Source organism: Lynx rufus, unplaced genomic scaffold, assembly GCF_022079265.1.
Source record: "Lynx rufus isolate CCGP_SWC_20201006 ecotype Redwood Valley unplaced genomic scaffold, mLynRuf1.p SCAF_15, whole genome shotgun sequence".
Taxonomy (NCBI): domain Eukaryota; kingdom Metazoa; phylum Chordata; class Mammalia; order Carnivora; family Felidae; genus Lynx; species Lynx rufus.
The window spans coordinates 18,891,578-18,917,903 of NW_025814829.1; the positions used below are offsets into that span (position 1 = coordinate 18,891,578).

The 26,326-nt window shown below is 37.0% G+C and overlaps 1 protein-coding gene across 1 annotated transcript in view; it reads left to right on the top strand.

The window, feature by feature from the left end:
• CFH (complement factor H) overlaps positions 1 to 26,326 on the top strand; it is a 112,380-nt gene that overhangs the window by 16,655 nt on the left and 69,399 nt on the right. Inside the window, exons 2-7 of the mRNA XM_047076577.1 lie at positions 7,420 to 7,605; positions 7,947 to 8,052; positions 13,691 to 13,767; positions 15,278 to 15,469; positions 18,145 to 18,315; positions 25,840 to 26,010. Of these exons, the coding sequence (XP_046932533.1) occupies positions 7,420 to 7,605; positions 7,947 to 8,052; positions 13,691 to 13,767; positions 15,278 to 15,469; positions 18,145 to 18,315; positions 25,840 to 26,010 (903 nt within the window). The remainder of the gene's footprint in view (positions 1 to 7,419; positions 7,606 to 7,946; positions 8,053 to 13,690; positions 13,768 to 15,277; positions 15,470 to 18,144; positions 18,316 to 25,839; positions 26,011 to 26,326) is intronic.

A 26,326-nucleotide genomic window follows, 5' to 3' on the forward strand; every position in this document is an offset into this window, starting at 1 on the left:
CAGTCGGTTAAGCGTCCGACTTCAGCCAGGTCACGATCTCGCGGTCCGGGAGTTCGAGCCCCGCGTCAGGCTCTGGGCTGATGGCTCAGAGCCTGGAGCCTGTTTCCGATTCTGTGTCTCCCTCTCTCTCTGCCCCTCCCCCGTTCATGCTGTGTCTCTCTCTGTCCCAAAAATAAATAAACGTTGAAAAAAAAATTTAAAACTCAAAATTTTAGGGACCTGGCATGGTGCAGATGCATGTTGGTCCTCTGGGGAAAGGTCTTGCCACACTGAGACTGATGTAGGTTTGTCCTAGAAGGGCAGTTGTACCACAGAACAGGGCTGTGGGTTTGGAGTAAAGCACATCAAAGAGCTGATGTCTGGGTTAGCCACCTTCAACAGGTGTCTCTGCACCTATGTTGAGAGGCAGGGGAGAGAAATAGTGCTTGCCAGTTCTTTTGTCCTGGGGAGAGGGAATGCCACCTCTCCAACATGTGCTCTAAAAAGGGGGAACCATATTTCACAATGTGTCCCAGAGGGTCCTCGAATAGCACCTTCTGCCCCCTGGGCCTATCTGCTCTCCTTCTTCACAGGAGCACTGCAGTGCCCTGAGGGCTTCACACCAGCCATGCAGAAGACTTCTAAACCTTCAGTATTTGAGCTCTACTGGTCATAAAAACTCACAAAAATCAGCCCCTTTCATTTTCCCAGTCGTTTTCCTTGTGCCAGTCCCTGTATGCTCTTCTCTCTCCCTCTCTCTCTCTCTCTCTCTCTACCTCTCTCTCCTTTCCTCTTTCCATGACCAAGGCTCTCTTCCATAGTACCCATGATTGATTTTTCCCGCAAAGCATTGCTCCACACCTCCTACCTTCCACAATGTGGCCCCTTCTCTCCCTCTAGTTATGGAATTTTTCCTGTCAGTCCTCAGATCAATATCTTGGGTGTTCATAATGATGTGATATTTATCTAGTGTGTTCAAGGGATGAGGCAATCAGTCCTTCTACTACCCCACCCTCTTAGGTCTTCCCGTAGTCACTCTAATATCAAGGGTAGTTATACCTAAATTAAGCAGCAAGCAGTATTAAAAATATTAGCAATTATGGGGTGCCTGGGTGGCTCAGTCAGTTGAGTGTCGGACTCTTGGTTTCAGCTCAGGTCTTAATCTTAGGGTCCTAAGATTGAGTCCTGCTTCAGACTTTGTGCTGAGTGTGAAATCTGCTTAAAATTCTCTCTCTTTCTCTCTCTCTCTCTCTCTCTCTCTCTCTCCCTCTGCCCCTCCCTCCTCTCTAAAATAAAAATATGTGTAGGCATGAGCTTCATATTAACATCCTGTGATCTCTTTATATGTCATTTAATTTTTTTGCAAAATAAGAATCATACTGTAAATGCAGATTCTGTTACTTTAATACCTTTATTATGAAATATAATATATGAGTGAATAAAATATGAATCTACCATATTACAAACATAATAAATCACCATGTCAAGAAGCAAAACATTCCCAGCATCCCTGAAAATCCCCATGGGTTTCTATTATGTCAATAACCCTACCTTTGCTCTAGAAGAAAACATTATCTTAATATTTCTGGTAATTACATTTTTGCTCTTCTTTAATAGCTTTACAGCCTATGTACACATCCCTAATATATACGTTTGTTCTTAAATTGTATATAGTTGAAATATTCCTAAAAAGTCACCTATGTGTCTTTTACTTCATGTGATTATTATTTCGTTTCTTTTCAGGTCATTTTGTAGCATTGAGTGGACTATTCCATTGCATGAATATACCATAAATTTTATTTATTTATTTATTTGTTTACTGATGGATATTGGAGTTGTTTCTGGCTATTAAAAATCATATGCTAGAAATATTGCCACACATGAAATCTAGTTCACATGTGTCTTAGTTTCTCAGTGATGTATTCCTAGGAGTAAAATTTCCAAGTAATAAGCAATGCATACTTTGAATTTTCACTACAAGTTTCTAAATTCTTTTCTATTGTGGTGGTTCCCATTTTTCTTTGTACCAACAGTTCCTAATGCTCCACATTATTTCCAAATGGTGGGATTTTTTAACTTGTTAAATTTTTGCCAATATCATGTTATTTAAAAAAAAATTTTAATATTTATTTATTTATTTACTTATTTATGTATTTAAATTTTTTTTAACGTTTATTTTTGAGACGGAGACAGGGCGTGAGCGGGGGGAGGGGCAGAGAGAGAGGGAGACACAGAATCTGAAGCAGGCTCCAGGCCCCGAGCCGTCAGCACAGAGCCCGACGCGGGGCTGGAACTCACGGACTGTGAGATCATGACCTGAGCTGAAGTCGGACGCTTAACCGACTGAGCCACCCAGGCGCCCCTGTTTATTTATTTTTGAGAGAGAGACAGAGTGTGAGTGGGGTAGGAGCAGAGGGAGAGGGAGACACAGAATCAGAAGCAGGCTCCAGGCTCTGAGCTGTCAGCACAGAGCCCGACGCGGGGCTTGAACTCAAGAACCATGAGATCATGACCTGAGCTGAAGTTGGACGCTTACCACCAGGGCCACCCAGGCGCCCCTGTATCATGTTATTTTACTCATGGTTTATTATGGTTTTCATTTTCATTTTCAGTTTGAGCAGTTTTTCATCAGTTTTTTGATCACTTGGATATTCTCTTTGGTGAAATATTTATTCAAGTCCTTTACCCACTAAAATTTTTTCTCACTAGCTATTTCAGATATTAATAGCAACGTTATTTCTCCTTGCATATTTTATATAAGTTACTGGTGAAGCCAACTAGTTTTATAAACTGAGATTTTGGGGGTTTTTTTGCATGCTTGTGTTATAGGACTCTGGAGGATTGTTTTGTTTTGCTTTAAAGATTTTCTTTTTTAAGTAATCTCCACACTCAACGTAAGGCTGAAACTCACAACCCCAAGATCAAGAGTCACATACTCTATTGACTGAGCCAGCCAGGCACCCGAGAACTCTTGAGGTTTTTAAAACCTCCAACAATAGTGAGATCCTGCCTCCTGAGTCATCACTGCCTATATCCACTAAGGGGAAGGGGTGAAAATTTGGCCAGAGCCAGATACCTCCCTGCATTCCCTGAGGTCAGGATGCAGGGCTTTTGTGGACAGGGCTCCCAGGTGTAAAGTTTAGGAATTCAGCTTCATAGCATGCCACAAATTTTGATATATATCATATTTTCATTATTGTTTAGTTCAATTTATATTCTAATATGTATTGTGATTTCTTCTTTAGCCCATGAGTGATTCAGAAGTGTTGCTTAACCTCAAAACTTTTGAGATTTTTCCAGTTATTTTCTGTTAGCAATATCTAGTGGTCAGGCAATATACTTAGAGTGATTTCAATCCTTTGAAATTTATTGAGATTTGCCTATAGTCTATTTTAGTGAATATTCCATGTGTGTTTGGAATGAGTATGTATCTGCTGCTGTTTAAGGTTGCATTCTGTAACTATATAAAAGATTTCTTTGTTTAATAATTGTCATACATTCTATATCCTTATTTGTCTATCTGCTTGTTTACCAGACACTTGAAGTACATTTAAATCTCAAACTATTATGACAGATTTGTTTACTTCTTTTACTTCTATTATATCTTGAAGACATATTATTACATTTATGTACAGTGACATGCTGGCAATTATATAACAATCAACTATTAAACAAAAAGAAAGAGTCTTGACTTATAGAATGTGCCAGTTCATATAGTGTAAATACTCATGATATGGTCAATTTCAAGTTACAAATGTGACATCACTGAATACTGTATTAGGAAGAGATGTGTATAATTAGCTTCTGTGAGTCAGTGTGAGCCAACTCCAGCAATCATTCTAAATGTTTATACACATTTAGAATTATTACATATTTCTGTTAAAGTAGCTCTTTTATTGTGAAATGGCCCTCTTTTTATCTAGCAATACTTTTTACCTTAAATTATTATTTGTCTGATGTTAACATACTAACCCTTTTTTGACTAATATTTTTATAATGTATCAGTTTTCATCATTTACTTTCAACTTATCTATCCCATTTTATTAAGAGTAATCAGCATACACTTCTGTTTTAGTTTGTTTTCCTCCAGTCAGTGTTTATATTTTAATTGGAGTGCTGAATCCATTTACATTTATTGTAATTGCTGAGACAGTTAAGCTCAAACGTAACATATTGCCATTTATTTTTCATGTCATCTCTCCTTTGTTGTTCTATTCCTCCTTTTCTGCCTTTATAAAATATTAATGAAATGTTCTTTACTAACTCACTATATAATTTCTATTTGTTATATATTTCCTAATATTAATGTTTTACAGTAAGCATACTCAAATTATTACAGTCTACACTAAATTAATACTTTTAATATACTCTAAACTATATAAACATTAAAACAGTTTAATTTCATTTGTTATCTCTTGAAATTTTTGTTATTATTGTTATGTATTTTACTTCTGAATGTTTTATAAACACTATAAGACATTGTTACTGATTTTAAGTCAATGGTCTTTTTCGATTGTGTTAAAATATACATAGCACATTATTATTTTTCAGTAGTCTTTTTATTAACCCATATGTTTATTTTCTTCAGTCTTGCTCATTTATTCTTACTCTTTTTTGGCTTATCTATGGGATCATTTTCCTTCAACCTAGAGAGTTTTAGTAGGGTTTTTTTGTTGGTTTTTTTGTTTGTTTTTTAGTGTCAGTCTGCTATTATTGAATGCTCTCTGTTTTTATTTGTTTGAGAATGTGTTTCTATTCTCCTTCATTTTGCAGTGTATTTCTACTGGGTTCAGAGTTCTCTATTGCTGTTCATTTTTCAGCACTTTAGAAATGCCAGCACACTGGCATGTCTAATGTCTTCATGCTTCAGTAGTTACTGTTACAAACATGGCTGCTATTTTCATTGTTCTGACAGAAATGTGTTCTTTCTCTGTCTGCTTTTAAGAATTTGTGTTTCAGGACAAAAGAGTTCTGCCTAATTGACACAAAGCCCACCCCCATCCCCTAGTTGTCCCCATTCTTCTGCCAAGTACTGCACAGGGATCCGCATTCAGAGGTCCTCCCTGGGGACCTGAGAGTTGATATTTTTTTAATCAATTTTAGGAAACTCTAGCTATTTTTAATTCAAATATTTTTGTCTTTTCTCTCCTCTAGTTTTGGAACTTTAATTAAACAAACAGGTATCACTTTGCTTCACACATTTCTTGCACTCTGTTTTGTTTGTTGTTGGTGTTTTCTACACTCTTATCTTTCTGTATTCATTTTTTATATTTCTACATTAGTCTTCTTCAAGTTTAATACATTTGTGTTCTGCTGTGTCTGTTTGGCTCTTAAGACCATCCAATGTATCCATATCTCAGATATTTATTTGTAATTTTAGTATAACGCATGGTTATTTTTATAGTTTCAATTTTCTTTTGAATATCTGTTTTTTAAAATTTATTTTATCTATTGTTTCCCTGTCGTTCCTTTAACATACTTAAAATAGCTATTTTAGTGACCTTGACACTAATTCCAACATCTGAATATGAGTGTCTGGCTTCCAGAATCCATTTGTTTTTGCTTCATTTTTTATCACATTTTTTGCTTCTTTATGTATCTTTTAATTTTTTATACAAAGCCATACATTTCATATGAAATAAATGTAATGTAAATGTTCATATTATTTACCGTCCCCCACCCCTATTGACAAGAGTGTTTGCTTTTTATTGATCTAATCAAGAAATGAGCTCAGATGGGTCTGAGTTGCACTTCTGGTTTGAGTCAGTCCACTTCTGGTTTAAAAAGTCTAAAAGTAAAGACCTTCTTGCCTTTTTATCAAGAATCTGATTGGTCTCATCTTCATCCATCCCAAAATACTCTGAGGGATTTATCCTGCTTTTCTGATGTTTTGACCTCTGTTCTTTAATCTCACCCTGAGTGACTTTCAAATTTGGCAACTGTTTTGATGAGGATGCAGGTGTGTATTTGAAGCAGGATCTTTTTCTCATTGGGACTTTTTCTATGAAACTATAGGAATTTTTACTCGACTCTTAGGCTCCAGCAGAGCACCCTCATTGTGCAAGGTTTCAGAATTTTTCCTGTTAGACATACCTCCAAAAGTGTCTGCTTCTTCTTTCCCTCATTAACATCCCTCCATTCAGGCAAAGCCTAATCTTCAATCCATACCCAGAGTTGGCAAACATAACCAGGTAAGAGATGGCCAGAAACAATATGTTGCTAAAGGAGCCTTTCCCACTTTGGTTTAGTTCATTTAATCACTTTTCTTCTCACTATTTCCAGGATTTCCAGTTCCTTTCAACACACACACATGAAAACACCCCTACTGCTCCCCGCCCTCCCCACACAGAGTTTGTTATTGTTTTTCCAATTTGCAGTAGGATGCTGTTTTGTTCCAACCTATTTTGTCATATTTGGAATATTCCCATGCAATTTTGTATCATCTTACCACACTTTATTTCACTAACTAGAATTTATCTACCTGTAATGCATATTGTACATGTCTTTAATTACTTATTTAATAACTAACTTCCCTGGTAGAGTGGAAACACTTGAGATCAGGTACTTTGTCTCTTTTTAAATTTATTGTTTTTCTTCAGAACTTAGAATAGCACCGAGTAAGTATTTTCCAAATCAACAGATGAATAGTAGAATGCAGTGCAGCAGTTAAGAATAATATAATATCTCACCCATATTCCCTGGCTAAGAGGTCAGGGGTAGCAAATGTTCCCTTACATTCATTTTTCAACTTTCTGTTGGTACACAAATTCCAACTGGCAGATTTTGCCACTATTCTCACCATTGATGACCTTTGTGTATGTTGTCCTTGCATCCCCAAAGGATAAGTCATTTTTTTTAAAGATTTTGTATTTATTTTGAGAGATAGAGAAAGAGAGACAGTGCAAGTGGTGGTGGGGGGGGGGGTGGACAGAGAAAGAGGGAGAGAGAGAATTCCAAGCAGGCACAGTGCTATCAGCACAAAGCCTGATGTGGGGTTCCATCTCACAAAAAGCGAGATAATGACTTGAACTGAAATCAATAGTCCAATGCTTAACTGACTGAGCCACTTAGGCACACCAAGGATAAGTCACTTTTAGCTCTCTACAATGGATATCACTATTGTTCCACAATCTTCATGAAGTGGCATACATTTGCAGGCTGTCAGTTTATTTTCAGGTCTAAAGTAGTGATAAAAATAACAAATAATATCATTATTTTGATAAAAAAATAATAAAGTAAAGTAAAGCAATTTCTATGGAAAGCTATTTTTACAAATTTATGTAAATTCAATTTCTGTAAGGTAAAAAAAATATATATATATTAAGACATACATTTGGATGGACATGTAACAGCATAGGTATTTTTAAAAGCAAAAATAAACTAAACATATTGTAAACCTAAATAAACACTTTAGGCAATTACTTTGTTTATTGTTTTTAGATTGTAAAGGACCTCCTCCAAGAAAACAAACTGAAATTTTGTCAGGTGTCTGGTCTGAACAAAACTATCCAGAGGGAACTCAGGCTAAATATAAATGCCGACCTGGATATATAACTCTTGGATCTATTGTAATGGAATGCAAGAATGGAGAATGGGTGGCTCTTAATCCACTGAAAATATGTGAGAGTAAGTAATTCATACATTTCTGAAATTTGTGAAAACTTTAGTTTGAAAACACTGAATGTTTGATATTATAGAATTATTAGCTGAATTATATCACAATTATCATTTAAATACAAAATAATATACCATCATTATTCTTAATAAGGAGTTGTAATCTTCCAAAAATAAAAAAAAACCAACCATATAGATAAGTTTAACAATAAAATGATAACTTTGCCATTTTTCACTTTTCCACATCTTCAATTATGTCCTCTGATGTAATATTAAGTCATTTTCCTTGAGTTCCTACATAAAATGTGTTTCCTGTGTTACTTAATAAAATTATATTCTTTTTTTCATTTTAGAAAGGCCCTGTGGACATCCTGGAGATACATCTTTTGGTACTTTTCAACTTGAAAGAGGAGAAAAGTTTGAATATGGTGCAAAGGTTGTTTACACATGTAATGAGGGGTATGTAGTCAATATGAAAAGAGATTTATAATTGAGATGATTATAATTTAGATAGTAAATAGGGACTGTACTGATTAGTATTTTTAAGGTTACTTTACTTTTCTATGAGCATTTTTATAAGTACCGTAACAAGTAGCCTGAAAAATTAATCTATAATGGAAATGATTATATTTGGATACCTTATCTTCTCAACATTGAAAACTTAAAATGAATCATAATTATGCTGAGAAAGTGTAGTTCTAGGAGGGCTGGAAAATAGTATACATATAAATTAGGATTTATTCCAACAAGTCCTGACTGTATTCTATTATGTGCAGAGTATATGGGATTTCAGTATGTCAGGGACAGTGGGAATGGTAACAAAATCATATTACATGACTGATTTAAGCTTTTAAAATTTAAAAGAAGTAAATATTTTACACTGAAGTAATAATAATTACCATTATTTAAGTTTCCATGGTCTGAAAATTACTCTTATCACATGGACCAAAAGTGCCACTACCTTCATAATCATTGACTCTGTTCTCTAAACTCCTGCTGGATTTTCATGGCTAATCTTAACACTGTAATACCTCTTAAGTGTTCTTTATTCCTGTTATGACCACCCAGGTCAACAAATTGTTTTGAAGAAAGTTTCATACTTTGGAAAAACAGCATCATTACAAGTTTATACTGCATATATAAAAATAGGATCAAAATTACAAATTGATTTTTATTGATATTTATTACTCTCTCATTTATTTCTTGATTTGAGGCAATAAAATATAATATTTTAAAAGTTAGGGTTTGGAATAAGCCTGCATCCCCAAAAATTCACCACTTAATAACTGTATCATTTTTAATATGCCATCACTCCCATTTCCTCAATTATGAAAGTAGAAACATGGGGAACCTGGGTGGTTCAGTCAAGTGGGCATCCAACTCTTCATTTTGGCTCAGGTCATGATCCCAGGGGTTGTGGGATTGAGCCCTGCATCAAGCTATGCACTGAGCATGGAGCCTGCTTGGGATTCTGTCTCTTCCTCTGCCCCTCTTCCCAACTTTCACATTTTCTCTGTCTCTCTCTCTAAAAAGAAAAAAAAAAAGTAGAAACATAGCAGGTACATCATCGGATTGGTGAAAAACATAAATAAGACACACACTGAAGACCTTCAAAGCATTCTTGGGATATTGCAGACACCCAATAAGTCTTAGTTCTTAACAATTTTAGGCTTTGTTCACTATCTGAGATTTTTCAAACATATTTTTAGTTCAACTTTCAATCATTGCTGCTGACTTCTTATACATGAACACATAGATGAAGACATCTGGGCCTAAATTTTCCAATTACCTCACTGTTCACTTCTGTAACATCCCTTTCAATACAGGCTTGTCTGACCCCCTTAGGTTCCATATTGGACCTCGCAAAAAGGGATCAAAACTCATAGACTTCATCCACTAGATTCCCTAGACCTCAGCAATAAATATTTATAATTTGGTGAAAAAATCAGCAACATACCTTACCTCCTACTCTGGCCCCACTTAATTCATGTTTGCTTCCTTCATCTTGTATGAATTCTGGGCAAACTCAGTTAAAGACTCTATAAAAGTAACTGCCTCTGCCACTCAGCTTGGGCCTCCACCAAGGACTAGATATTCATCAGGGAAATAAAAGTCCTTGGACTATGCAAGATCAGCAAACATCAATTTTATGCTATTTTAAAAATTTTAGAGAGATTGTTTTACCTACCTGAAGGGATGTAAATCTTTTGTCCTAGTTGTGGAAACAATGTAGAATGGGTTTACTACACCCATGGTTTCTGCTAGTCAACCGACCCTCTTTGATCCCTTGTCCCCATCCACCTTTTCTCTGCTAAATGCCTATTTAGCTGAATACTAGCCACTTATCAGGATACTTGATATGGATATCTAGTTTCAGTATCCTACAGGTAGGTAGTTTTAAGGAAGCACTCTGCAAAACGTTTTTCTGCTATTTTGCCCAGCTGGGGTTGCTGATACATAAGCTATTACTTTCACCCGAGTACCAACATTTGGACAAGCTCTTTTTCTTCCCCCTTTCCCTATGTATATGGGCCATAAGCAGTTTTGTGTAGAATTTGGCAGAATTCCTAAAACACCCACCTAAAACAGGTGGGTTTCTGGTGTATATGGAAAATGTTAACCAGGAAAGTACTTTCTACGTTGGAGCAGGGTACCAGTAGAGGAGACAAAGAAGAAATTTTAATAGCCAATTATTTTTTTCCTTTATATGAAAAAAACATAGAGTAATTATTTGACTTCAAGTTCTGTGATTCTCATTTAATCTATTAAAAGTTTTTCTTCCTTCAGAGAATTAGGAACAAACAGTAACATTCAGAGAAATACAAAGTATTTTTTGAGGGAGAAAGTTTGTTTGTTTGTTTGTTTTACTTGTGTAATGGGTGAAGCAATCCTTATTTGCAGACAAAGGAAACATTTGTCTATGTAGAATTATTTAGAAGTTTAGGAGAGGCCCGTTCTCAAAATTATCTCTTGTGATTATCAAAATCCTGCCCATTATTTATTTTTTAAGAAAAAGATTTCTGCTTCTTGCTGTCCACTGTAATATTAAAAAATGTTAAGAAGGATGACTTGCTTTGCTCTAAAGCCTCTAGTAATGATTGTACATTTTGCATCTGCCCCAAGGAACTTTCATGCAAGTAGAGCATTTAGGATTTTCAGCACTGGCTTGATGGGTTCCACAGTTAGATAAATTTGACATTGAATAGGATTTATAAGGAAACCTGACTCAATGACCACACTCTAAAAAATGCCTAGGATGGAGACAGGAAAATGAAGACAAGTGTTAAAAATATACCACATGCTGTGTTGGCTAGTACTATCCTTGATTATGTAAAAAGCCCCAAATGTTCCAAAAATGTCATAATTGTGGAGGGTAGGAGTATGGAACAAGAGTAGAGGAAGGGTAGCATATTGTTAATTCTTGGTTATTATCATGTTTTTGGTTTTTGGTTTTGGTGGTAGTTCAAGGAGGTTATAACATTGTTAATGTGTAACTAATTGACTAACTCAGTGAAAAACATAAGAGGATATTTAGCACGAAATTGTAATGAGTTTGTGTCATGAACCAAGGATTATGATTATTCCTAGTCCGTGTGCCTGAAGATTTAGCGCCTTTCTTAAGTAAGAAAGAAGCTTAAAAAAGATAGAAAGGGGTGCCTGGATGGCTCAATTAGTTAAGTGTCCCACTATTTTAATTCATCATGACTATTTTTCAGTTCCTTGATCTCTGCAGCAATAGATTCTCTGCTGTCTTCTATGCTTTTTTCAAGCCCAGAAATTAATCTTATGACTATTATTCTAAATTATTGTTCAGTTATATTGTTTATATCTGTTTTGATCAATCCTTTAGCTGTCAATTCTTCCTGGAATTTTTTTTGAGGAGAATTCTTCTGGTTCATCATTTTGGCTAGTTTTCTGTCCCTTATGAGTTTTAAAAGCTTGTTATGTGCCCTGCACCTGCGAGCGCTACTATATTAAAGAGTGGCCAGTGTCCAGGGCCTGGGCTTTCAGAAGATGTTTTTTTTGGAGAGCATTACTTGCTCTCTGTTGTTGTGACTTTGGTTACTTTATCTCCCTATTCCTAGTGGTGTTTTGGACCCTCTACCAGGTGTGCCTTGATTTGTTCATTGAAGTAGCCCTGGAAAGGAAAACAAGCAAAAAACAAACAGAAAACAAAACAAACAAAAAAAAACCCAAAAATGAAAAAACAGAAACACCAGCTACAAGTAAATAACAGGGTGGAGGTGGTGCTGATGCAAGAGGCCTTATCCCATACAAAGAGAGAAGTGACAGGGGCAGGGAAAAAGGAAAGAAAATAAAAATTGACCAGACAGAGAAACTACATGGCTTAATCCAGAGAAAGAAAAAGGAAAATAAAGAAGAAGGCAGGGAAAAAGAAAAAAAAAGAAAAGAAAAGAAAAGAAGAGAAGAGAAGAGAAGAGAAGAGAAGAGAAGAGAAGAGAAGAGAAGAGAAGAGAAGAGAAAATTGTCCAGACAGAGAAACTATATGGTTTAATCCAGAGTGAGAAAGGAAAATAAAGAAGTATAGAACATGTATCAAGAGAATAGATTAAATGTATCTGCTTAAGCAAACCAACAACCAGAGGAACCAGACTAGAGGAGGGAAGAGATAAGAAGGAGAAAGGGAAGGAAGAATATATCTATATAATAAAAATTGTCTGGGGAATTAAATCAAGCAATGCAACAGCCTTGGTCTGAAGGAGGGGCCGTTGGGTTCATCCACGTGAGTCCCACTGGTAGATAGGCAGTTACCAGGCGCAGAGGGGTGTGGTTTGGTGTGGGTGGATCCTACCTCCCCTGTGGGTCCGCTATCCCCTACCGGAAGCCCCACTCCCCTACCGGAAGCCCCTTTCCCCTACCGGAAGCCCCACCTTGTTGGTGATGGAGAGAAAAATGGTGTCACCCCAGTCTCTCCTCCATGGACCAGGTTTCCCAAACCACTCTTTTCAAGCAGTCTTCACTGTGCCTCTGGCGCAAATGAGGTGGTTTGTCCTGGTCCCCCCCCCCCCCCCCCCCCGTGCCCATGCCTCCCTGGTGCTTGGCTGGAATTAACCCCTTATATCTTTAAGGTTCCCACTCCCTCCGCCCTGGTTTGGGGGAAAGTGCTGCTCCTTTGAGTGGATATATACCTTCTTCCCACAGCACTCCAGGGAGTGGGTTGCTTTCTCCCACTGGGGAGTGGGCCTCTGAACTAGTTACCGAGCCCAGGGCTGGCTCCCCTCCTCCCCAGGTGCACAAATAGGATGACTGGCCTGGCCCCAGTCTGGAGGAAGCCCCTGAGTTCGAGATTGGATCCTTCTATGTCTCAGTCTGTGGTTTTCCTCTTATCCAGATAGAGTCCTATGCATCCCCAGCCTCTCTTTCTCTTCCCTTTGTCTCTCCGCAGAAGGGGATCCCTCCCCTCTGTTCATTTTCTCTCTCCCAGTTTGCAATCATGCACCTATGGCCCGTCAGGTTGTCACGGTGGGTCCCTGGAAGCATCTCTGTCACTTTGCCATGGACTCTTGGAGTTCAAGGTCCTTTGGCCTCAACACTGCTTTGTTTTAGAGATGAGAGAACTTCAGATCCCCCTACTTCTCCACCTTGTTGGACCCTCTCCCTCGGAATCAAGTGTCCCACTCTTGATTTTGGTTCAGGGCATGATCTCATGGTTCATGAGATTGAGCCCTGCATCAGGCTCTGCACTGACAATGGGGAACCTGCTTAGGATTCTCTTTCTCCCTGTCTCTCTGCCCATCTCTCTCTCTCTCTTTCTCTCTCCCTCTCTCTCTCAAAATAAATAAACTTAAAAAAATTATTCATCTCATATACTTACAAAAAGAACACACAAGTTTTAAAAAAAGGAAAGATTGAAATTTTAAAAAAAGAAAGAGAAAGAAAAGAGAGAAAGAAAGGAAGGGAAAAAGTAAGAGGGAGGGGAGAAAAGACAGAAGGAAAGAAGGAAGGGAGAGAGGAAGGAAGTGTATATGCTTCTAATTTTCTCTGAAATGGAGTTCCTGGACATTCAGAATGTATCAAAGTTAATATTGCATATAAATACACATTAGCTCACCACTCTGTTATTTTTGGTTTTCAGGTATCAGATGCTAGGTAGCATCAATTTCCGTGAGTGTGAATCTGATGGATGGACCAATGATGTTCCTATATGTGAAGGTATATGTAAAATTGTTTACAAATACATTCAAATATTTAAAAGAACTAAGACTTTTTTGAGATATCTACATTAAGATAATGCTTAAAGTTTGTAATTACATATTTTTGATTCAGTATTTTTGTGGCTTCTAATATAGAATGGATATTTGAGCTTTTTATTACTACGTTATTTTGTGTTTTATTGACCAAATGTGAATGCAGTTTCATCTGATCTAATGTATTCAAAGTATTAGAGATTAGGAAATCTAAAACCTATTTTCCTTTCCTTTTGGATTCTAAACACTAGAAATAGCACAAGGATCAGAATTTCAGCTTTACTAATGAATACATGCTCAATCAATATCCACCCAAATGCAGAGATTGTCAATAACATCTGAAATGGAGACCAGATTCAGTTATCTCTCCCCTCTTGCATGGCAAAGGAGGTTTTCCTGTGGTCTTAGTCTTACTGAAAAGAGGCAGGAAGTAAGGAAGAGCTCTACTTTTCTTACTGATCCATAAAACCAAGAGTCAGAATGAGAAAAATGTAGATCCTGTTTCTAAATTTTGGGATAGTAATGCCAATCTTTCTAGTCATCATGGAAATAGATGAGTCAGAGTAGTGTTTCTTAGTTCCATGGTGAGAAGTAAATAGAGAGGGAGAGAGAGGGGGAAGGAGGGAGGGAATGAGGAAAAGGGGGAGGGAGGGAGGACCAGGAGGATGAAGGAGGAGAGGAGGAGGAGGAGGAGGAGGAGGAGGGCGAGTGGGAATGTGATCACTCAAAAGTCCTGTTACCTAAAGAAGAGAACTTACGGAAATGAGAGGAAAGATCTAAATGTTTTAAGGAACATCTACACTGAAATCACCTGAGGTGCTTGTTTAAAGCTGAAATTTTGAGTTACTAAAAACCTACTAAATCAGTATCTCAGGTAATAGCGCAGGGAGATAGCCATAGAATTTCCATCTTAATGAGCATCCTGGATGATTCTACTCTAAAATAAAGTTTAAATGCCATAACCTACAAGGTATTGGAAAATCTTAAGTAAAATCAAAAGGAATACTCAGATTATTTTGAGCACTGATGTGGGAGAGGAAGGAAAATTAAGGACTGTTTATCTATTGAAAGAAATAGAATCAGAAAGTTTGCATTTATACCTTTTAGGAATACAGTGTTATATTATCCTAGGGCTTAAGTGAAAAAATTCATCTAATTATCTCAAGCTTTATATTTTTCAATTATTTAAGGAACATTTATTTGTTACTGTAAAAATGTAAACTGACATTCAAAGAAATAATTTTTTCTTTGTCCGCTCTCATAGAAAATAATCAGAGATAAGCTTATTGATTTTTTTTTAATTTATAAGCCTTTATATCCAACAAACAGGTTTATCAAATGCTTCTTTAAAAAAATTAAGTAATTCCCCCAATCTTTCTTTGTTAATGACTTTATACCTGTATGTGTATATATACATATTTTTCATAATAAAGTTGTCAAATTCTATTAGGAAAAGTTATATTTATTTTTTTCAGTTGTTAAGTGTTTACCAGTGACACATCCAGAGAATGGGAGATTGACCAGTAGCGCATTGGAACTAGACAAGGAATATACTTTTGGACAAGTAGTACGGTTTGTGTGCAATTCAGGCTTCATGCTTGTTGGGCCTGCAGAAATACGTTGCTCAACAAATGGTGTTTGGAGTGGAGAAAGCCCAAAATGTGTGGGTAAGATACATTTACTGTTCATGGGATCAGACAGTTTTAGTTTTTCTCATGAAAATTTGCACTTTTAAATATTATCCATAGAATAATACTAATTATACTAATAACATTAAAACTAACATTTATTGGGCACTTACTATTTGTCAGTAATTGATCTAAGTTCTTTACATTCCATTTTACCTTCAAAATGACTGTGATTTATGCACTGTTTTCACCTCTATTTTATAACTGAGGACGTTGTGGGGCAAAAACTTACATCTCATGACCAAGGTTATGATGGCATAACGGTGGCGTTAAGATTCAAACCTAGGTTATCTGAAACCAAATTCCATGGTCATATCCATAATTAAATTGTAATTGGCTTTCATGCTCAAATAGATTAAAAGCAGTTCTGCTGCAAGATTTAATATTGGCCTACAGAACAGGTTTTCTTTTAATTTGTAAGATCAAAAAGTCATTATTTATTTCTACTGATATATCATTATAACATTCTGTTATTGAATAACACTTCTAGAATGGGGTCCTATTTTATATTTGCACTGTAAGTTTAGAGAAATATTGTGAAACGAAACTGAATTCACTAAATAACTTTCTGCCTCTTAAAAAAAAATTCTATAGTAAACTGCAAGTCAAGATTTCTTTAGTTATAGGGGCGCCTGGGTGGCTCAGTCGGTTAAGTGTCCGACTTCGGCTCAGGTCATGATCTCACGGTCTGTGAGTTTGAGCCCCGCGTCGGGCTCTGTGCTCACAGCTCAGAGCCTGGAACCTGCTTCCGATTCTGTGTCTCCCTCTTTCTCTGACCCTCCCCTGTTCATGGTCTGTCTCTCTCTGTCTCAAAAATAAATAAACATTAAAAAATTAAAAAAAAAAGATTTCTTTAGTTATAATACTGCTAACCAGTGCATCATGACCAGTATGGTGTTCAGGCTTTTGTAATGAAACATTATGGTCAGTTTACTTAGAGGTGCCATACTTCATTTTACGAATACTTATTTGGCATATTTATTTTTTTAACATAATCTAAAATTCACACTTTCTTAGTTTAGTCTATCCTATAATGAGATGCAGGGAAAGCATTTCTGTTCTTAAAAATTCTCTCTAACAATATTAGTTCTTCAAGTCAGTAATGGCAATCATATTTCTATTCAGCACAGCAAATACTGTATACCCCAGAGGCTCACAGATGGGGTTTCCTCCTTAAAACTAAATTTCTGAGCACCTGGGTGGCTCAGTCAGTTGAACATCAGACTCCTGATATTAGCTGAGGTTGTGATCTCCCAGTCATGAGATCCAGCCTGGCATCCAGCTCCATGCTCAGAGTGGAGCCTGCTTGGGATCCTCTCTCTCCCTCTGTCTTTGCCCCTCCCCAACTCACGCTCTCTCTCTCTCTCTCTCTCTCTCCCACTGTCTCTCTCAATCTCTCTCTCTCAAAATAAATAAAATTTGAAAAAAACCTGAATTTCTGTGTTAGTAAAACCTTACTGGAATAACTAATGCATAAGATACATTTTGAAGAAAGAATGAGACTTTTTCCAACGATGTTGAGGAGGGGAAAAGTATATCAGTCAGGAGAAGTTCAGGGAGAGGAAGGTACAAATGCAGTGAGGCTTCCAGGAGCCTGAAGCTCCCCTGTTCCATGTCTTCAAGGCCGTTGTGTAGGACGCAAGTAGGGGTAGGTCAGTGATGGCTTGAAGATAGGCCAGTGCAAGGTTCTAAGGTGCTCCATATCATGCTGAAGAATTTGGCTTTTATTCAGACTGAATTGGGAATCGATGGAGGATTTCAGTGGAATCCTTCAACGGAGCGATGAAGGGACAAGAAAAACAGTCATTAAGTTACAAACAGGAAAATAGATGACAGAGGTGCGAGAATAGCATCTGGGAAATTAGTTATTGTTGCCATAATCCCAGGGGGAAATGTTTGAGAGAAGAAGGGGGCAAATATGATGGCCAGTTTTTGGGTTTTCTTGACAGAAAATTTTGATGGATGGTAAAGCCACAAAAACAGAAGATGTAATTCATAGATATAATGACAATAGGTTAAATTAACTTCTTTGACAAAGTGTTATGCCAATTATGACTCTATTATCGATAACTAGAAAATACATAATTTTTACAAGTCATTCGGTGAAAATGTTTATCACAATAAGCCTATATATCTATACCCAATTATATATATATAGTTGGTATCATTACTGGCCACTATTTACTTGAAGAGGACTAATTTATCTTCAAAGCAAATAAAATAAGCAACATAATTTTTATTTATTTATTTATTTTTGATAGAAAGAGAGAGAGAGAAGCATGAGTAAGGGAGGGACAGAGAAAGAAAGAGAAAGAATCCCAAGAAGGTTCTACACTGCCAGCAGGGAGTCACAGACAGGGTATGATCCCAGGAACCATGAGATCATAACCTGAGCCAAAATCAAGAGCCAGTTACTTAAGCAACTGAGCCACCCAGGCACCCCTAGCAACAGAAGTTTAATCAGAATTTTACCTTATTTCAAAAATCAAAATTAAGAACAACAGATAAATAATTCAAGCATCCATGTCAAAATAGAAGTTTTGTTTCATTGTCTGATTTGCCTAAAGGAAACAAAACTTGTATCTTTAACTATGTCTTAGATATGGCTCTTTAACATGTAACAAACATTTTGGAATTTAATCCCTTATATTTAGAAATTTCCTGCCAAAAGCCAGAAATCGCAAATGGAAATGCTGCATCTCTGAAGAAAACTTACAAGGAAAACGAACGATTTCAGTATACATGTCACCAGGGTTATGAATACAGTAGTAAAGGAGATGCCATATGCACTGCATCGGGATGGACTCCAACCCCTTCATGTAAAGGTAATATTGTATTTCTTTTCTATATATTTTATCAATTCTTTTCATTCATATATTCCTTACAGTGAAGCAGTTTATTTTTTCTCACAATGGAGCGTTAATGTTGACAAGAACCAACTCATAAATACGATATACTTAACGTTTTATGTGTGCAAAAATTAATTTTGGTATAATTCTCTCGTTCTGAAAATAGACATAAAAGGAACAGAAGAGTTCAATAGCTCGTTAAGTAGTTGGTCTGCGGTCAAAAATCAAGTCTAGAGCAGAGCCAGGGCAATAATAGGCTTCCCAGGCATGATTACTTCTCAGACAGATTGCTCTTGTAAAGCCGAGCAGTTAGCTTTGCAAACAAAGTAAATGAGATGAATACCATATGAGGGAACCCTCAATTAACAATGGAATTAAATGGAAATAACTAGAGATTTCACTAAGCACAGGCGTAATATGAATCAATAGTGATGATGATGCAGGGGGGTGGGAGGGGGCACCCACCAAACTCTTTTAGGCTTCCTAATGGGGGATATTGTGCAGATGTAGAATCCACGTCAACTGTGCTTCGTGCCCACCAAAAGTTATGTCTGTAATATTGTGTTCTACTTAGCCTACCTCATTTCAAAAGAGAGAGTTTCAAACTATCGTGGTCCAGATGCAAAACTGTAAAAGGTTGAGTTTAAGACATCATATCATTAGAAGAATAGCAAGAAGGTACAGCTATTACATGTCGCACGGTAACAACTGTGTTGAGCTGTTTGCAAACATTTATGGAAAAGGGTGCGTTAACTTCGGATGCGGGCTGCAGCAGCGAGTGAAACAAGTTACAAGTGCTATCCTACGTGAAATCAGAGGTCAAGTGCCTTTCTAAAAGGGTGACTTTTATAGATATGGTCATATTGTGGCCCAGGGTAGGTGGGGAGATGGTGAGAAGAGTTGAACTCTTAAGAGCTCTCTGAACTTTTAATCATAGGATTCATAATTCCATGCGTAAACCTTGTTTAATGATCCTCTCTTACAAAAACTAGAGTTAGATTTTGAATGATTTTGTTCTTACTTTAAAACATTTTTTGGTTGAGGGCACCTGGGTGGCTCAGCCGGTTAAACGTCTGACTTCAGGTCATGATCTTGCAGTTCATGAGTTTGGGCCCTGTGTCGGGCTCTGTGCTGACAGCTCAGAGCCTGGAGCCTGCTTTACGTTCTGTGTCTCCCTCTCTCTCTTTCTGCCCTTCCCCCACTCACACTCTGTCTCTCTCAAAAATAAACATTTACAAAACTTTTTTTTTAATTTTTTGAACTTTTTTTAAAAAGTAAGCTCCATACCCAACCTGGGGCTTGAACTTACAACCCTGAGATCAAGAGTCACATGCTCTACTGACTGAACCAGCCAGGCACCCCAACCCCCCGAAAAAAATTTGGGGTTGAGTCCACAAGTAACTCCTTGGAAAATATATCCCCCTACAACTGAGTGACCTCCACTTTCAGGCATTGTTAAGAAAATATTTTACAAAGAGGTTAGTGAAGAGAAGACAGTGATCACCCACATTAGATCTGTGATCAGCTGATCGTGTGTGGAGTCCAGCTGTTTGGCTTCATGGCATTTGTGGCTCCTACTCAAAGAACGTGGGTGCACAAGTCCTCTGGCATTAGCTTCTGACGTATGTTTTACTTCCAGAGCCTGACTTAAATATTTAGAGAGCTAAATTATCCATCCAGTCGTCAAAATATAACTTATAAACCACTTACTTTATATCAGGCCCTTTGTCCTGTATAAACATTAGAATAAATCACTCCACATTTCAGTGAACATTAGAATAAATCATCATTCCAGGTTTCAATGAAATTTACCTCCAAGTAAGACGTCAGAATCTGAATTCAGTTTTACTTTGACATAGGACTCAGGATAGCCTGACTGCTCCATAGAAGTTGTCTAGTTAATTCTTTTTCTTGGTCACATAGCTACCTGCTTAAAGCTGTTGCTGAGCACATATTTGTTTTAATGTGGGAAGTCTGTTTTTCCCATATGTGTTGCTACAATTCCTAGGCTTACTTGAAACTTGACCCATCTACACCACACCCATGCACGCGCGCGCACACACACACACACACACACACACACACACACACAGTAAAGATCCCACATTTGTAAAACATTTTCTTTTTAGAATTTGTTTTTCATTTTCTTAGTCAATTGTATAACTCAAAAACTCAAGACAGGATGCCTTAGAATCCTCCTTTCTTTGGGGAGAGAAATGCCAGGATTGAGGTGCACTAAGATTGGATACTCTCATAAAACAGTTTACTAAACATCAACATATATAAAGAGAGGTTCACCCCAAATTAAATAAGCATGCACTCTCTGTTACAACAGTGGTTCATTAACTGGATACGGAGAAGTCTTTTATTAAAAGGAACTCCAGGGGCACCTTGTTGGCTCAGTCAGTTAAGGATACCGTTCTTAATTTCAGCTCAGGTCATGATCTCACAGTTTGGTTCTAGAGTTTGAGCACTGCATCACGCTCTTCACTGACACCATGGAGCCTGCTTGGGATTCTCTCCCTCCCTCTCTCTCTGCCACGCCCTCGTGCGTGCACTCCCTCTCTCTCAAAATAAATAAATAAACATTTAAAAATAAGTTTAAAAGTAAAAGGTACTCTACATTGTACCTTAGCTAGTATATCACAAATGCTTCTCCTTATTTTCCTAGGACAATAGAAGGATCTACCTGCCGGTAATGATGAATTCCAAATCTATAGATCTTGCTTTCTCCAAATCTATAATAAATTTGGAACTAAAATAAAATTAAAATAAAATAACCTAGGATAAAATACTTAAAATTTCTTCCATCCAGTTTATGATTTTATGTGTCAGTTTTTTTTTTTTTTATGTTATTTACTTAGAGAGAGAGAGAGAGAGAGCTCATGACTGGGAGTAGGGGCAGAGAGAAAGAAAAGAGAAAATCCCCAGCAGGCTTCACACTGTCAGCATGGAGCCCACTGTGGGGCTCAATCTCACAAGCCATGAGATCATGACCTGAGCTGAAATAAAGTGTTGAACACTTAACTGACTGAGCCACCCAGGCACCCTTCACGGGTTCTGTTTGAAGGTGATTTGTCAAAACTTTGGTCTCTTTGTCTAATAGGAACCAGTCTCTGACATCAAATCATTTATAGGAATAATTAAAAGTACCAAGACCTGCTAAATAAAAGCCACCTTTGCTCCAAATCCATCTGTTCTCTGTACAAGTCAGATTTTCTGATGATGAACAACATAGAGTGCTAGCATTAAATTCTTGTTCTTATTTCAAATGCTTACTGGTGGTATCTAACAGTAGGAAAAAATGTGACCCCACACATGCAGACATTTCCAGTACTGTTTTGGATAGAGGCACATGCCCTGGCAATGTTTTACTAGCATCATTTATTTTAATGGAAATTATGAAAGTAGGGAATTACAATTTATTAAGTGATTTATGTCCACTGCTCAAGAGTAATCACCTGAAGATCTTATTTCTTAATTATTTTACAAAATCCTCCCAATATTTTTTGTTGGCCTCTTAATAAAACTCTTGTTTTTTATATTTTGTAGCTTTTGAATTCAAAATTAAGTTAAGCCACAGTATGAAGTAAAAATCAGGATATAATAAACTGCACTGCAATAAGTCTATGAAAATATGATAGAGCAGAATAAAGTGAGGAGAAAAAATAAAAGTAAATAAGCACATTTAAGGCTCATCTGAGGGTAGTGTAAATTAAAATCAGGCACTGTAGAGATATTATACTTAAAATTTGTGTTAGGTACTCACATATTTAATTCTCTCTACTATAATCATTGCTAAAAAGTATATTATCATGTTTGGAATAGAGACTTATTAAAGCTTATTCTGGAGGAATGAAGTACAAATTTAAGACCAATTAAGACTTTGATAGTACCTCTAGGAGTTGGATGTACACAGTGGAAGCATGGTATGAAGAGCAGGAGGTATATAAGCAATAATTATAAGATTATAGAATGTGTTGTGTGAATGAATATTGAAATGAAGGGGAAGAACGTAGGTAGGATAAATTTCCAGGCTCCTGTCATGAAGTTTTTGTGGCACAAACTAAAATGTTGAACACAGGAGGAAAGCATATATTGAGAAAAAGTTGATTTAGTTTGGCATGTAGTTAGTTGGATATGCCTTTGAATTATTCACATGGACCTGTCTAATGTGAAGCTTCAGTTGGATATATGGATTTGGATCTCACTGAAGAGTTATTAGCGTAATGATGATAGCTTTTTATCATTGAAGTGTCTTGATTCACAGAGAGATCGTGAAGAAGCAAACAACAAAATCAAGGACAAATACTCATGTAGAACCAACTGTAAAGCATAGCTATTCATTCATACAATACTTGTTGGGTCTTCAGGCAAGATATTTCTGAGGTGGTGATAAGAGTCAACAGGAAGATCTAGAGGAGCATCACTCAAGAAATAAGGAATAAAAAGTGCAAATGATATGAATAAGCCTGGCATGTGTGAACACCAGACAGAAGGCTATTGTGTTGGTAGTATAGAGAGGAAGTGGGACCTTGGTAGGAGATGAGATCTGAGAAGTAGACAGGGCCTAAAATTAAGTAGAGCAGAGGAAGGAGGGCAACTAGAAATAAAATAAAATAATACCGTTCAGACAAAATTAAAGAGTAGTAGGAAGACATAAGAATGTAAGGCATTGGAGAATGTCGAGAAGTCAGTGATCAACAGTGTCAAATATTACAGAGGGTTTTTATCTATTTCAGTTCAATAAATAATTAAGGAGCCCATGGTCTATAGTACCAGGCACTGTGATATGTGCAATACAGAGTTTTTGCATTTGGAAATTAGAGGACATTGGTGACTTTTGTCTGAGTACCACCAGCCTGTTGGGGATGTCAGAAGCCAGTGATAGCAGTAGATTGAAGAATAAATGGGAGGTTGAAAACTGGAGATACTAATTGTAAGATGATATTTGAAGGATCTTTGTTGTGAAGGAGAGGAGAAGGTAGTACATCAACTACCTTGAACAAAGGGTTGAGAGAAGGAGTTTAAAATTAGAGAAGCTTGCATATCCATTTAAGAGAGAATTGTAGACAAAGAGAGAGGGAAGGAATAAACAATGGTTTATTCTGTGGGAGATGCTCTACAGGAGATTAAAGTTTTGAAAAGCTAACATGAATATGAAAAAAACACCTTATCATCAGAGTAAGGGAAAGGCTAAAGTTTAAAACAGATATAGCCAGGGGCGCCTGGGTGGCGCAGTCGGTTAAGCGTCCGACTTCAGCCAGGTCACGATCTCACGGTCCGTGAGTTCGAGCCCCGCTTCGGGCTCTGGGCTGATGGCTCAGAGCCTGGAGCCTGTTTCCGATTCTGTGTCTCCCTCTCTCTCTGCCCCTCCCCCATTCATGCTCTGTCTCTCTCTGTCCCAAAAATAAAAAATAAAATAAAATAAAATAAAATAAAATAAAACAGATATAGCCAAAGTTAAAAGCATGTTATAAAGAAATCTAGGGAATCCACAGTTTGTGGTCTGAATTGTTTTTTGTGAATGCAAGAATTTATTTGTCAATGAAGGAGCTATTGTGTTAGATGGCTTTTGAAGAAAATAAGGAATCATGAGTCACTTACTTTGGGAAATGGAATAGGAAGTAATTTGGGAGAATATAAATGATTTTCTGGCAATGCTGAATGTCAACCATGGCACCAATATAAATGGTTATATAACACTTCAACAATAGTTTAAAGCTATGATATTTTATTAGAAAAGGAGTATTGCCAAATCAAAACCACAGTGAGATACCACCTCACACCTGTCAGAATGGCTAACATAAACAACTCAGGCGACAACAGATGTTGGCCAGGATGTGGAGAGAGAGGATCTCTTTTGCACTGCTGGTGGGAATGCAAACTGGTGCAGCCACTCTGGAAAACAATATGGAGGTTCCTCAAAAAATTAAAAATAGAACTACCCTACAACCCAGCAATTGCACTACTAGGTATTTTATCCAAGGGATACAGGTATGCTGTTGTGAAGGGACACACGCACCCCAATACCAGCACTATCAACAATAGCCAAAGTATGGAAAGAGCCCAAATGTCCATCGATGGATGAATGGATAAAGATGTGGTATATGTATACAATGGAATATTACTCTGCAATCAAAAAGAATGAAATCTTACCATTTGCAACTACGTAGATGGAACTAGAGGGTATTATGCTAAGCAAAATTAGTCACTCAGAGAAAGACAAATATCGTATGACTTCACTCATGTAAGGACTTTAAGACACAGAACAGATGAACACAAGGGAAGGGAAGCAAAAATAATATAAAAACAAGGAGGGGAACAAAACTTAAGAGACTCTTAAATATGGAGAACAGAGGGTTACTGGAGGGGTTGTGGGAGGGGGAATGGGCTAAATGGGTAAGGGGCATTAAGGAATCTACTCCTGAAATCATTGTTGCACTATGTGCTAACTAATTTGGATGTAAAGTAAAAAATAAAATTTAAATTTAAAAAAAGAAAAAGAAAAGGAGTATTGCAAACTGATCCATTGGTGAGGTACAGAAAAGTTGATGGAAAGAACTGAGAAAGAGCTTTATGAATTAAGATAAAGTAGGTCATGGGAGAGCACATTATAGTTTGAAAATCAAATCCAGGCTGTGCCCTTTGTGTAAACAAAGTTTTATTGGAATACAGCCATGTTCATTTGTCTATGTATCTTTTAGGACTATGTTCATGCTGAGTAGTTGGGACAGAGACCTTTTATCTTTACATAAAATAGGTTTTCTCCAAACCCTGGACTAGGTTATTCTATTACAGTAAGAAAAATGTATCCCAAGATTGCAATAGCCTAATAAATTAAAGTTTATTTCCTATTTATGCTCACTTCCAATGTAAGTCTGAAGGGACTCTGCTCATTATATTAGCTGTAAGAATCAAGGGATATAGACATCACCTCTCCATGACTTTCCTTCATCCCTGCAGCTGTGGAAATAAGAACATAAAAATTCACACAATGGCTTTTAAAATTTCCTCCCTAAAGGGAAACATGTTAGGTTACATTCATTTCCTTGTCCTATGCAAATCACAGGGCCATGTCTCCTTCAAATGTGCAGGGATATGCACTCCTATTAAGTGTCTGGAAGGAAGAGACTCAGACCATTTGTAAATAGTCCCTATGAGAACCACAGATGCCAAGGAAGTTGAAGAATAGTTGGAAAGAAGAGTTAAAGTGATTTGTCGTGAGTTTATTGCCACATATGGAATATTACGATGTATGTTATGGCTTTAGGGAAAGAGGATTCAAGAGTCCAGGGGTGCACAAATACAGCAGATAAGAGATAGAGTACTGGGACATGAGTGATATGGTGGGAAGGATATAAGACTATCCTCATTTTAATCCCAATTTTTCCTGTGGTAGGGACAAAAAAAATAATATCCACTTTCTATATTTTTGTGTACTTGATTATTTTAATGGGTAGTGGCTTCAACATGATCCACATGTCCTTTTTTCTCCAGAATTCTTATGTCCTTCTCCTAATATTCAAAATGGTGACTACACGCCCCAAAGCATCAGATACAGAAGTGGAGATGAAATCACATATAATTGTAAACCTGGCTTTTATCCTTCAAACCGAGAAAAAATGGCAACATGTACTAAAACTGTCTGGGTACCTCAGCCAAAATGTGGTAAGTTCCCTACATATCTTGACCTACTTCTTAATTCTGAAATTACGGTCTCTTAAACGACAGCAACAAAAATGGGGACACAATAAATCCAAATCTTTGCCTTACTGTGTGTGTAAAGCAGGGGCTACAGAGACATTCCTTTCAAAGTAGACAATTTTAAGCATGGTCTAAATCACATTTTTGAAAATTAAAAACTATTTTATGCCATTTGATGTTAAATATGTGTGTATGAATATAAGTTTCTCTAACTAATGTAATTCTAATATCTGAACTAAACCATTTTGTTTGTATTTTCCTGCCTGTGATGGTGACCAGC